We start from the raw sequence: 14,502 nt of genomic DNA on the forward strand, positions 1-14,502 counted from the left end.
TGGCAGTAACATTACACTCCGGTTTCATTGTTTTGAAGTGAAATATATGAGTTAAATTGACCTGAAGCACTTCGGTAATATATTGGTGCAGTTATTTTTTTTCTATGCCATAAATAAGACTTTGTTCATTACAAGTATTTGTAAGGACCTTCAAATTTATGCATGTCTGAAAGAAGTTTGTATAAGTATTTTTATATAAACAATAAATATTTAGTTTCCATTAACATCTTTATATTAAACAATAAAAAAAATTACACAGAACCGCAAGAGACATGTTTGGACAACAATTTTATAAAGCTGATACTTAATTTTTACCAAACGAGTGATCAAATCAATTCCTGAAGTACTCATTGCTGCCCGTGTAAGACAAGCCTAAGTGCAATGGTTGGCTTCCACCCCTCTCCTGGCTCACTGCGGGAGGGGAAGGTAGTCGGTGTGCCGGAGAGAACTGAGAAGGCTCTTTTGTTTCTTGTCGTATTGCAATATAAGGTAGTGTATTTTATGGACTTCTGGGAAGCGGGTGGTGAATGTTCTGCTTGGGCTTTGTTCTCATATTCCGGCCGCCTTTAAAACTGCTGCTGCAAGAATCTTCATGTGTAATTGTCTATGTGCAGTGTGTGGAAAATGTTGTAAATTTTTTAATTTCAGTTATCCATGAGGTCATTAAAGATGGAAGCATACCATTAAATTCAAGGAAATTGGAGAGAGGAATTGGCAATGACCTTGAAGCAATGAGCCAATTCTTAAATGATTTCATAAAACCATAGGGAAATCTTTATCCTTGGAATGTGATCCAAACATTTTACTAGGTCTGTGTGAAGCTTCAACTAAGCGAATCAATCAAAGCTCTTTTTAATATTCAATTTGACTTTGCCAGAAAATTTGCTATTCATTTTATTTGAAGCTTTGGTTGTGATGCAAAGCTTTGCGTGTGATGAGAAGCTTCATATTTGTTGCAACGCTTTGAAACATCGGAAGCCTCAGATTCGCTCATGAAAGTAATTTTTTGTTTTGTTTTGTTTATATTTTGCTTGAATAAAGTTGTTAACTTTGTCGCAGTTCTAGTAGTGTTCTCTCCTAGGTCTCCTTTTGGCCCCGGCAGGGTTGCATAGAGATGTTCCCTAGTGAGACGAGACTTCACTCTACGTCCAAATAATAACCGAGACTGCCTACTCGGGTGGATGGGTCTGGTTGCTCAAGCTAATGGATGTTCCGCAGGGGTGTCGGAGGGAAGGGCCTGATTATTTCAGGTGGATATCCCCATCGGAGGATTCCCTTCAGATGGTCCACGGTGGCTCGTGATGTCTCTTTCTGGGGCTGCAACCTAGTTGTGGGACTATTTCCCTGGCCAGTCGGAGTGGGGTTACTACCAACTGGGGTGTGGTGCGGAGGTACTGGCTGGAAAGGGGCTGCAATGCTCTGGCGGCAGGCCGCCGCTGCTCGGTCTTGAGCCTTCTCGTAGACCCAGGGTGCCTTGTCACGGGAGTCGCCCTCCACAGGAATGTACCTGGGGTAGCACGCGGGTATCGAGCTATTTCCTGGAAATTTCCGGGAGCTCTTCTGGGATCCTCTCCGGGAGTAGGGCACTGGCGATGGTCATCTTACCAGGAGTAGCTGAGATGGCTGCTGCGTCGGCGATGACCTCCTCCGGGCGTTGAAGGTCGTTGTCCAGGTGATGGCGGCAGTGAGGTTTCCCCTGGGATGGTCCTTCTCCCCGAAAGCACAAGTCACTCGGTTTGGAGAAACACCAGTTTATTCGGTACTGGCACGGGCGGACAGCCTTCCCTCTACAAACTATCTCTTATTTATCTGCGGCCTATAGGTAGGCAGATCCTATCACTTTCGCCCTATATACACTCGACTCGTCTGGTCTCCAACTCGCGAGCGACGCGAAAGACAGACTCCCGATGGCCGGCGCGGTTGCTCGGAATCTTGGCTGGAGTTCTTGGTTAGCAAGGTGAGCCGGAGCTCGTCAGCTAGCTGGCTGGAGTGGCGCGGTGAGCAAGCTCGGTAGCCTTGGTGCCTCCAGGACACCAACTGCCCTCCTGTTTTTTTTTTTTTTTTTTTTACTTTACTTTACTTTACTTTACTTTACTTTACTTTACTTTGCTTGAGTCCTGTGCCAGCTCTCGTGTAGAGTGCCGCCCAGAGACTCTTGCAGTTTGATTTGGAGTACCTGGTCCACTGGACCTTTACCTCCTGCCTAGGGGATAGACAACTGCCCTCCTGCCGCCGTTTCCTCATATGCTCGGCCGAGAGCGTGAGACAGCGATACCAGGATCTATTATGTTCCCATAACTCGCTCTGCCCTCCTGGGCCAAGGGCCGGCCTTTTATACTCCGCCTGAGGGCCAGGGCGTGACGTAGGAAGGGCTGGGGGTTCCAGGAATCGCGGGCGCTTCCAGGAATTCCAGCCGGGCCGACGTGACTTGGACGGCCTCGGCTTGGTGGGAGAGGGGAAGGCGGGAGGAGGCGGCCGGGCAGGCGGAGGTGAGTGAGGAGGGGGAGGCTGCGCGCGCACCTGCTCGGCCTTTCGAGAGAGGGGTGGGCGAGGGGTGGTGGCCAGCAGGGGGGGGGGGGACACTTCATAGGGTATAGCAATCACATTTTTCTAGTTGCTATACAGCTTTATCCAACATCTGAGCACAAAAATTATAATCAAAATACCACGTTGATTAAATAATTATTACATTTGTTTTAACATTTTATCAAATTTATGGCATAAATTGGTATTGTTGAAATGAAAATAATATATTTAAAGAAAATAAACGAGTTTTCGTTGGCACATTGAACCACTTGTTTATCCAACAACACCATAATTAAAAAATTAATGGCGTCGGCGTTGAATTAATTAAGCAATATTAGGTTTAATAAAAAATTTCTAAGGAAATTTAGTTTCAATCATGTTGAAATAGTAATCTCGTTAAATAATATCAATGATTTCATGAACTGCTTTATAAATCACTGTTATGAAACATGCCTGATTCAGCTACGTGTTGTGTTAACTACTGCTACAACAAGAGAAGAGATAATAATAATTAACTTTAAGTTTCCGCTTGACGAAACTAGGTATGTGTAAATTATTAAAACGAAACAAAATAAAAGTTTTGTGTAATTAAAATAGTGATGAGCATTTTGTTTTCATGCCCTACAGAATTTCCTCTTTTTAGGTAGTGTGTAGTCGCACATTGAGGACAAGCACACAATACATAAATACTTAGGTACTGTTCTAAATGTCAATGAGTCTCAAATTCTGCTCAAACTTGCTGCTGATGTACTTTAATTAGTCTAAATGTTTTTATGAATTTTATTTTTAGGTCGAGAGGGAGGTGTGGGTAAAAATTTTGTATTACGTATCCAAGTCTATCCCTTGATACTAATGGCATGATCCTGAATACATTTATCCTGTGGTAATGATGCTTGCTGTTTTAACATTAATTAAAACAGCAAGCATCATGTGCCACCGGATAAATCATACATGATCATGCCATCAGGATCAAGGGATAAACTTGGATATGTGATACGGAACAATTACCGAGGTGAGGGTTGCGAAAAAATAAAGTGTCTTTTAAATTTTTATGTTGAAATTAAGGTTTTTTTTTCCCTTAACAATTTACTGCTATACACCTGTCTTCAAGAAGTGAAGATACGAGAAAGATTTGTACTTTCACCTAATCCATAAAGAATTAGATGCCATTGGTAACAGCTTCATTTCAGTTTTTGTGGAAAAATTGTACATCTTAGGCAGTTAAATTTGGCAGAAATACACATTGCCTGTGTTAATGATTAAATACTTCTGCAGGTTTTTTTATGCATTAGTTTTGTTTGCGATTTGTAATGCAATTCGGTAGGTACCTACGAAAATCCTAACCTTAACTTCAACCAACGTGTTTGTACTAGAACAGAAATTATTTCTTGGACATAAAAAAAGGCAGCAATTTATTATAATCCGAAAATATGTTACATGTTATGCATTTTAACAAATGTTATGCTACGTAAAACAAAACATTTTTAACGGAAATGAGGTTAAGGCAAACACTGTCCGGAAGGTAAGAAATTTACTTATTGTTTTAAAAATATTGCTCTCCTAAATCATTATATGTTACATTTACCGATATTTAGTTAAATGATTTGCTTATAAGGGGAAAAAAAAAATCAATTTTTTTTTAAATATTAATGCATGCACGAAACAAGTCACAAGCTCGCCAACATTCAGTTGAAGCTGCAAATTTCCCTACTATTCAAATTAGTGTTTTAAGCATATTAACTGCAAATTGTACTTTCTAGAATTATTTAAATTAAAATTTACTTATAATTTGAAACGTAAGTCTTACTCCAGAAGTTACTTTATCTCGGTTTTAAGCCATTACAACTTCGTTTTAATGTTTGTCAATTTTGCGTTTTTGTATAGCAACTAGGGCATTTCTGAATTTCAAAAAACGTAGAACTGCAATAGCATTGTGTCCACTCTGTACTAGTACTTTATTTACTCTATGGTGGCCAGTAGGCGGTGGTGGGTGAGGAGGGGGAAGCTGCACGCGCACTCGGCTGGCCTGGCGAGAGAGGGGTAGGCTAGGGGTGGCGGCCGGTAGGAGTGTGCGCGCGCATTCGGGTGGTTGGCATGGCAACCAAGGACGCGGCGTGGTTGTCCTGGCAACGGCGATGCGGCGGTGTCAGCTGTCGCGGCCGGCGGTGGCGGTGGCTCGTACACGTGTTTAAGAAGAGAGGGGCTGACGGCTTCGTGATTATAGACATCCGCGGCACGTCGCACGTCAACTTAAAAAAAAAAAAATGTGGCAACCCATTTGCATTTATAAATGCTCAATATTAAAATTGTGAATACCAGTTATTTTATATATTTTTTTATGATGTTATATACATAAGGCCCAATTAGTTAATCACAAAATTTGTTCAAATCAAACATTACAAATGTTAAATGAGTATTTTTTTTTACTTCATCTTGAATTTTATAAACTAAGTGTAATACAAGAATACAACTTTGCCGAGAACCATATTTGCAATTCGATTCGACTTAGCAAATATTTTAAATATTCAATTTGATATTTGCTTCGCATCAAGAAACTACTTTTTACACAGGCCAACATTTTACCGCTGTGCCTTCCTCGCTCTGTTTTTGCGAGTCTCATTCCCCTCTGTACCCTCGCAGTGTCCGCCGATGGTCACGCATCTCCTTGTTATGGCCTTGTAGAGCAGGTGTGTCGAACTGCCAGCTAGGGGGCCTATTGTGTCCCTCAAGCGTTGTTTTGCAGCCTGCCTCATTTCTAAAGAAGTTTATACAGACTGCACTTTCCATTTTTCTGCTGGGGAATAAATTTTCAGGAACTCATTTATATTTATTTATATTTTTGATGTGTAACATCTTAACTCTTCGTGTACAGCATTTGGTGGGAGCGATTTCATGAATGTGACATAAGTAAAGGAACAGAAATGTGCAACAACCATGGTGCAGCCATCTGTGGTGGATGGAACGAACCAAAGTTCACGAAGACATAGGAAAACTTTATAGTTTAACTGTTTAATGAATTTTAACGAGATGGACAGTATTTTAATAAAATTCCTTTCCGAAAATCAGGTCAAAAGCTAGGGTTTAGAATAATGCATGTCTTTTTCATTTTTATCAAAGCCATTTCATTATATATTTGAAATTTTTTCCCTCAAATAGAATGATTCAATAGTTGACTTAGCTGCTCCGGCAATGAATTCTAGCAGTGGGTGCCGAAAGTACTTGTGATTTGGGAACAGAAATGTAGTTGACAATATAATTTGTGTATATTTATCATATTCAGCATTATTTGAAAGACTTCTACATCAAATTTTGTGTCTGAGTTTCATATTATAAGTATATTTCCAACATGACAATACGTACATGGATTTGTTGTGGGTGGGTGGGCTGGTGATTAAGACAGTTGCTGTAAGGAACATTATTTGTACTTTGGCAGTTAAATATTCTTATAAAATTAAGGATGTTATTATTGATACATCAATAGCTAGTAGTTTCCTACATAAATCTATGTTTTTTTGGTTTATACTTAATAATATTCTCTTGACAAAAGTGTGAATGTTTCTTGCTTGAGTGGTCAGTGTCTCAGCTAATCTTAGAGTGTAATAGTTATAAGTTTGGACAATATTTAATGGTAAGTTGTAATAAAATGGAAAACACTAAACAGCATGTTATTACACAATGAAATACAGAAAAACAACTAAAAATAGTTAAATTATTCAGAATTTTAACAAAACTATTATTAATTAATAATATTGATATTTAATTAATATATATAAGACTTAAATAGAGAAATGTACTCTTTTAACAAAATAAATTAAAATAATGTAATTAATTTAGCATAAATTTTGTACCAAAATACTATAAAAACCAAAAGGTAGAAATAATTAATTTTTTTTCCAGTGTGACACTAGAGAATATACAGAAAAGTTATACTTTTACTGTCCAGACTAAATTTTCCTTAATTTGATTATTTGTGCACTCCATGAAGCTAGAGTGCAAATGATAAACAGTAATTTAATTGTTCAATGTGTATACTGCATGCCACAAATCTGCGAGCCTCAACACCATGAGGAAATGACGTGACACAGTCGAATTCAAGATCCACACATGATGTTGAAAGTGTGATGAGAGGCTGCAACAAAGCTGTTAACGGAACTGCGGCGCCCTTTCATGCATAACAGAAAACTTTGTTAGCATTGACAAATCTTCTTTCTAGTAATGTTCAGGATTAGGGGAGTGTGGCACGGAGTACATTAACATTTTTTTTTTGTTTAGCAAGTTACTAAGCCTGCTGCCTACAGATCGTGTTGACCCCTCAAAACATATACCAACGCAAAATGACCCATGGCCCTAATACCTAAGTAGTAGAATGACGCGAGAGTGTGCATGTGTGTAGATGTACGTGAAGCGACTGTACCGCGTGCATGCGGCGGGCTCCTCGTCCATCCACCTGGAGCCAGTGACGGTGGCCGTGCGGTCCCTGGACCCTCGCTACGTGTTCGTGCTCGACGCCGGCCTCAAGATCTTCATGTGGTATGGCAAGAAGTCCAAGAACACCTTCAAGTCCAAGGCCAGGTGAACACTCCTCATGCACTGCATTGTTACATGTGTCCCAGTGTGGACTGATGAACTTTTTGAATTGAAACTTTTTGCTGAGGAGGCTACGATTTTCGAACATTATAAAAATCGCAATCGCACGAGGAGAATAGTTAGGCACGTTTTGAGAGAACCGGAAGATGAGGGAAAATAGTTAAATGGTGGGGGAACCGGTAGAGGAGGAGCCGGCAGGAGACAGGTAGAAATGATGCAGCATACGGGCACACTTGCATGCTTGCACACTTGCATACTTGCGCAATAGTGTAATTTAGTGCTCACATACTTGCATATATTATGTTTGATTTGTGATCTCAGCCGAAGAGAATTATATTTCCTATTCCTAATAATATAGTAAGCAAGAAGTTTCACTTCTGTTGCACGTGGACTCCACGCACACTTTTTTTTTATAGGAATTAATATGTAATATAAATAAAATACAATTGAATTGATTGTGGAAACTTGTTTGTGAAAGGGTTGAATGTTTCAACACCATTTTTAATATTTTTAATGTCTTGTATACTATTTTATTTTTGATCCTTGACAACTAGACTCGGATTAGAGGGGTATATTTGGGTACTCTTTAGGATTCGAATTCAAGATTTTGATTCGATAAAATTGGTATTAGGCTAGTTGGTACCCTTTACTTCTAAACCTAATGGTGTTGTTTGCGAAATGAAGAGTTCCTGTTCAACAGGGCAACCATGTCATAACTGTGTTAATTAAAGTGCACGCGTGTTATGAACCATTGTAGGTGTTTGTCAAGTACGATACAGTCTACGGTTCGAATTGTATCAGTGCTCTGTCATATCACATGTAACGTGACATGAATGTTTGTGATGTAAATTTTAGAAACTACATTTTTTTTGCAGGCTCATAGCTGAAAAAATTAATAAGAATGAGCGTAAAAACAAGGCAGAAATACTGACTGAGATGCCAGGTGATGAAAGCGCAGACTTCTGGAAGAATCTCGGAAGCATTGATGGTCTCCCGCCAGAAGAACCGACAGTGGTAAGTGAGTCTTAGAGGCACTTGAATTATCTGTCAGTCACTTAAAAAAAATTCAAACAAAAGTGTCGCGGTCGAATCAAATAGAGTACAGTTAGGACTTTTTAATCTGGTATGTTTGGGATTATTTTGATGCCTAATTAGCAATTTTGTTGGATTATTAAACGGTGAATCTAGTATGCCAAAGAAAAATTAATGTACAATTCATTGAGATTTCAAACAAGTTTTAATGTGCTGCACTGTGGCAAGAAAAAATACACAAGTGTTTCTCTTCAAAGAATGTTTCACATGTATTTTATCCATCAACAAATGCATGAAACCACCCGCAAAAAAAAAAAAAAAATAACAACTTGATCGGAGTTAGAGTGCAGATTGTGCCTTGACCAATGAAAGAGCGCCTATTGAAATACTTTCCTTTGCCTCGAGTCGTTTAATAGCAAGCCAGTATTGAAAATGTCTCCTGAAGCAGGGAGTAGCTAAATTAGTAATGACTAGGGACAAGATTATGTGGTGAGTTGCGATAAAACTGAAGTAACACAGACAAGCTTGTCAATACACCACAAAGTACCAGAATTTATTAAATTCATTAAACTAATAAACATTTTCAATCAAAACTTAGCTCTAATGTCAAATAAGTTATTTTTTAAATATTAATTTCAATGTAAGTAATTTATTTAACATGAAATTTGTACCATGTTTTATGCAAAAAAAAATTGGAAATAAAGTTTACTTTTTAATATTGCAACTGTAATTAATCACTCATTTTAAATTACGACGTTAGTACAAGTTTTCAAACACAAAAACATTTATCAAATTTATTTTATTTGTTCCTAATATGTAGTTAGACATTCTTTTTACGAATCATCATATTGTAAAAGTGCATCATGTATCAGTTAAAATTACACGGTTTTGGAGAAATCATGAACTATTTAAGTGTCATATGTGACTTATAATCTACTATCGTTTTTTAATAAACAAGATTTCATAAAAAATAAAACCAATAACACTGAAATCTCCTGTTTTAAAAACATGATTGGCCTGAAAATAAAACCATAAAATCATGTCTCTACTAATTACTGAAACATACATGTTTCATCACCACTATATCCACTTTACGTCACCCCTTATCATCGTGATGATATTGATATTGAGACATTAAGCTTTAAACATTTGTTTGATAGTTCATTCATAAAGCTGGGTTGTTGGCAAATAGGGTGGGAAAGGAGGAACTTTTTCAAAAAAATTTTAATATTTTGTAGTGAAACTTTTTTGGTCTTGAAACGTTTTTGTGGATCGATTTCTGACGCTAAAATGTTGCGGACGGTGCAGAGAATCAGCGAATTCCTGGGCCTCGTTTCCTTGAGCGGGCTCCATGGGCGGCGTGCGACTCAGGTTGAACCCTGCCATGCTGCAGGGATAGGCGGGTCGCGGCGGTAGGGACCCGCCTGCACCTGATGCCATCCGACTTGCTGGCATCTAGTAAGGGAGTTTTTGGGCAGAGGGCAACGGAATGGGGTTTGAGGCTATTGTGCACCGCGCCACAGGCCATATTAGCAAGAAAATAGTGTTAAAGTACATATTATTTTAATTACTTGTGTAAATCATTGTTGTTAAACAGTGTTGTACGAGTATTATTTAGGCTGTGTAACTAAATATTGTACTTGTGAAATGCTGTTCATGCTTTAGTTTGACAGCATAATTATTTCCCACATATTATTATTTGATTAACTAAGTCACTTACTGTATTGTAACTATGAGCCCATGAGCATGTAAATATGTTAAGTCCAACTAAGAATATTCTATTTAAAAAAAGTTTAAAGAACCCCCATGCTTGTGATATTGTTTTTATTTTTACTTTGTGGCAATATGTTTATATTGCAAAGAATTACTGTGAGGAATTTTTTTACATTTATTATAACTCGTTACATATTTAGTTTACGTGTAGCGAAGCAGCGGACATGTTGTCATTGTTCATTCATTCAATGGTAGAACATTATCAATGCCTGTGAATTAGGGTTGTGCGAGAATGAGATTTAAGGCCTCGAGAAATTTTCGAGAAAGAAAATATTTTTCTCGCGAGAAACGAGACGAGAACGAGAAATTTTTAAATAATGAAGATTTACTGTAGATATCACTTTCAAAATATATTGTTCTGTACATAAAACTGTTGTTTATCATATATAATGTCAATTTAGTTGCCTGTGTACAACTGACATGCACCACACGTTATGTAAGCCTACACTAAATTATAAATAAACATTCACTCACTTAGGTAAAAGTCTAGTAGCTAACATGTTAATTGTGGTTCCCGTTGACTTATCGCCACTTTTTGTGTAATACTGCCACACTGATATGTCCACATCTTCCATTTTACCGTAAAATCAAAGTTTAATTTGACAACAAAGTTTACTTCTGTTAAACTGTTATATTCCCGCAACACTTTTTTTTCCACTTGGTTACACCGCAGTTAGAGATAAAGCAGTATTAGGAAATTATTCTCATATTCCTAATAACATTTTACAGGCGTCACATTATTTATTCATACCCGCAGAGTAGCTCGCGTAAACGGGAAACTCTGGTTCTGTAATGAAAACAAAGAAATTGATACTAGGGAGGCTTTGGCGGGATTCATTACTCGTGACGTCTTACAACTGAGTGAAACAAAGGTAGAAAAGGAAATGGGATAAACATACTATTTATTCTGCCTTTTCAACGGGTTTGAACACACACATTCACGTAATTTTACGTAATACAAGGGCGTGAATTGTTCTGCGTGTTCAATCCATTCCTTTACATTCCAGTCCATTTAAAATCACTTGACTTGCACAGTCTTATTGGAAATGAAATAAGAAACGGAACAGCGAAGCAGACTCGGTCTGGCAGCATGACCACCATTCCCTTTTGTTCGTTAAAAAGTAAATTTTGTATTTTGCCGTAATAATCAACATTTCAGTATGCTATTAAACATTACCGAACAAAATATTATGACTACATTAAAGGTAATGCTTTTAATAACTTTACCGTAATAACATGTATGTAAACAAAACCGATTTTGTAGGTTAGGTTCGAACGTATTTTATTATGTATTACGCTTACGTAATTTAAAAATTAAATACGGCTGTTTTTCTTTCAGGATAAATTGGAATTTCATATGACAGTTTTTATTCACAGTTTCGGTTATTGATAAAGGTTTTGGATGGTTGACTATCGGCTAGTCTAATATCTCTTAATGATTGCATCATGTTTGCTTTGTGTTCCGCCGAATCATTTTTCGTCCAAACAGGCAGACACGTTTGGTATTTTTAAAACATTTAAACTAAAATAATGGCAGTGTGTGTGTAATGTTCAAAATATAAAAATACAACTATCAATATCAAATTTAGTTTCCATACCAAATTGAGTTGTTACCGGTACCAAAAAAAATTCTCATTTTTTTTTCGAGAAATTATTTTTCTCGTTCGCTGTTCGAGAATGCAATATTTCTCTAAATTTTTCTCGAGGTTCGAGATTTCGCACAACACTACTGTGAATGTATTGTAGTCCATCTATGTAGCCTTTTGGCAGAATCTGTTACATTATAACTGTATAACTCAATGATAAGTATTTGCAGAACTACAAAATCAGTCTAGAAAAATGCTCATTACTTCTAAACTGTACATAATTTAAAATTAAATTAAAAACTAATTTATTATAATCAATCATAGTTTTGATATTAACAAAACAAATTTTTGTTCTGGTGTATTTCAACAGTGAGTAATATTTATTATTTAATTAAATGATTAATCATTAATCATTATTGATTGATATCCTGGGCAGTTATTTTGAAGTGAGTAATAATTTGTTAATTCATGTTTATTTAGAAAATTGTCTTCTTTCTCTTTCTTTGCCGTTTTATCCCCGACGATATACTTACGAGTCGAGGTTTGAATTGCCAAAGAAGTTTCACCTTGGGTACTGAGTTACACTGGCTCTTTTTTTTTTTTGTCCTTAAGAAAGAATTGAGTGTATCTCATGACTGCTGTATTGGGAATATATCATTCTGGTCATTGCCTGTTAGAGGTTCTGTTTGTTTGGCATCTACCAATATCTTTATAAACAAGAGTTCCTCTACATTACTGAAACAATTTATTATTTTTTTATTTTGAAGTGTAGGCATTAAGAATTGAATCAAATGTTGATTAATACGTAATATGGTGTTGGGTGTTGGCAGCCCATGGAGCGCGGCGCATGTTCTGTGCAGGAGCACGTGGATGCAGAGTTTGCGCCGGCCGTGCCGCGACTCTACCAGGTGCGGCTGGGCATGGGCTACCTGGAGCTGCCTCAGGTCGAGGTCCCGCACGGCAGACTGGAAAACTCGCTCCTCAACAGCAAGAACGTGTATATCCTCGACTGCTTCCTGGACCTCTTCGTTTGGTGGGTGGACCTTCCCTCCTATGGTTGTCACGATAGCTTTCTTGCATTTCACATTTTGTCTCAAATTTTCTCAACAGATATTAACTAAATGCTATCTGATAGCAGCAAAATGTGACTCGGATGTTCACAGTTTTTAGCATTGCGGGCCACTGCCATTCCCAATTTTATAGAGTATTCTGATGACATATAATATTTTTCAGTAATGTTTTATGTCAGCTGATATGAAACATTAGTGAAAAATGGTCATGGTGACCAAATCTTGTATTTTTACTGTATTGACAAAAATATTTTTGTAATACAGTGAAACCTCATTAATACAAACCTGAAGGGGAGTAAAATATTTCAGTTTGTAATAACGAGGTTCATATTAATGAGGTTCTTGAGCCAATAGGTAGAATAAGAACTCGATAAGAAATATTGAATTCCTACATGTCAGAGCACTAAAAATGTGGAATATTATTATTGTAATAGAAGCCAGATATTGACATGCACACTAACAAAATACACTTAGAAGCAATTTTAATAGTTTTAATAAAATACACTATAACAGACTGATAATTAGTATACATATACGTATGTATGTATTCTTATTTAATATGTTTCCAAAGTTTTGACAAAAATGATTAACATTTACCGTACAGTTAATTGCTGTTGAGTGTATAGCAATTCTTATGCAAAGTATGCAAGATATATTTACATAGGTTTAAAAAAATTATTAATTTTTTTCTGGACACACTTATCATTTACAGCAGAACATATCTTCTCAAATCCTGCAATCAAGTCAATAAGCACATCACTTGCAGCAAGTACATTTTCCAGTGTACGCAAAGCACTGATTGTGTCACTTTTGCTTGGAAGTTTTTGCACTACCTCACCATTGTCGTCATCACCATCATTATCCTGACTTGTACCACCCTCACAAAGTGACTGTACAGTGTCAGCCCTTGGTGTTTCCTGTAATCCTCGTGAACCAACAAGATCTTCTGCAGTTAATCTTGCACTGGTGTACACACTGTCATCAATATGAACAAACTCATTGAAGTCATTATCAACTTGCACATGTTCTTTTAACTCTTGCCAATCCTCTAAAGGTTGATCACAGTCAGGTTCTTCAACAGTTTGCTGGCCAAAACCACTTTTTGCAAAGCAATGCACAATTGTCTTTTGGCTGATGCTGTCCCACGACATGGCTATATTGCGGATAGCATCCAAAACTGACCATCTAGGAAGCTCAGTCTTTCCTTTTTCACACTGCCTGATAAGGTATTTCACCAAGCGCTGTCTGTAGTTTCTTTTGAAGCACTGTATTATACCTTGGTCGAGTGGTTGTGTCACACTTGTTGTATTTGGTAGCAAGAAGAGTAAGGTAATGTTTTCCAACTTCATACCATGAGCAGTATGTGCAGCACAGTTATCCAACAATAACAAAATTTTGCGATTTAGAGTCGCCATTTTCCTGTCTAATTTTAACAACCACAACTGGAAAATTTTTGTGGTGACCCAAGCCTTACTGTTTGCCTCGTAATCTACTGGCAGGTTTTTTGCTGCAACATCTTTGAAACATCTTGGCTTGGCAGACTTGCCAATAACCAAGGGTCGAAGTTTAGTACTGCCATCTTGATTACAACATAGTAAAACTGTAAGACGAACTTTACTGTGTTTACCGCCATGGCAGTTTTCACCTTTTACGGTTAGAGTTTTATTGGGAAACAGATTGTAAAAAAGCCCTGTTTCATCCATATTAAACACATCATGTGGTGCAAATTTACTTACGATGGTCTGTACTGACTGAAGCCAGTCACTCGTTGCTGTTTGGTCGACAGCTGCAGATTCGCCACAAATGGTTTTTGTGGCCAAATTATGCCTATCTTTGAAGCGTTGAAGCCATCCGTTGCTGCAATGGAAATCATCAATTCTGAGTCGCAGTGCCAGCTGATCAGCCTTTTCTTGGATAATAGGCCCGGA

At 37.6% G+C, this 14,502-nt stretch overlaps 1 protein-coding gene across 1 annotated transcript in view; it reads left to right on the forward strand.

Moving 5' to 3' along the window:
- The window catches only part of LOC134527588 (protein flightless-1), a 126,866-nt gene that overhangs the window by 54,448 nt on the left and 57,916 nt on the right, over window positions 1–14,502 (forward strand). The window contains exons 12-14 of the mRNA XM_063360405.1: window positions 6,920–7,098; window positions 7,989–8,127; window positions 12,365–12,537. Coding sequence (XP_063216475.1) covers window positions 6,920–7,098; window positions 7,989–8,127; window positions 12,365–12,537 — 491 coding nt within the window. The remainder of the gene's footprint in view (window positions 1–6,919; window positions 7,099–7,988; window positions 8,128–12,364; window positions 12,538–14,502) is intronic.

The sequence above is a fragment of the Bacillus rossius genome, chromosome 1 (assembly GCF_032445375.1).
Source record: "Bacillus rossius redtenbacheri isolate Brsri chromosome 1, Brsri_v3, whole genome shotgun sequence".
Taxonomy (NCBI): Eukaryota; Metazoa; Arthropoda; class Insecta; order Phasmatodea; family Bacillidae; genus Bacillus; species Bacillus rossius.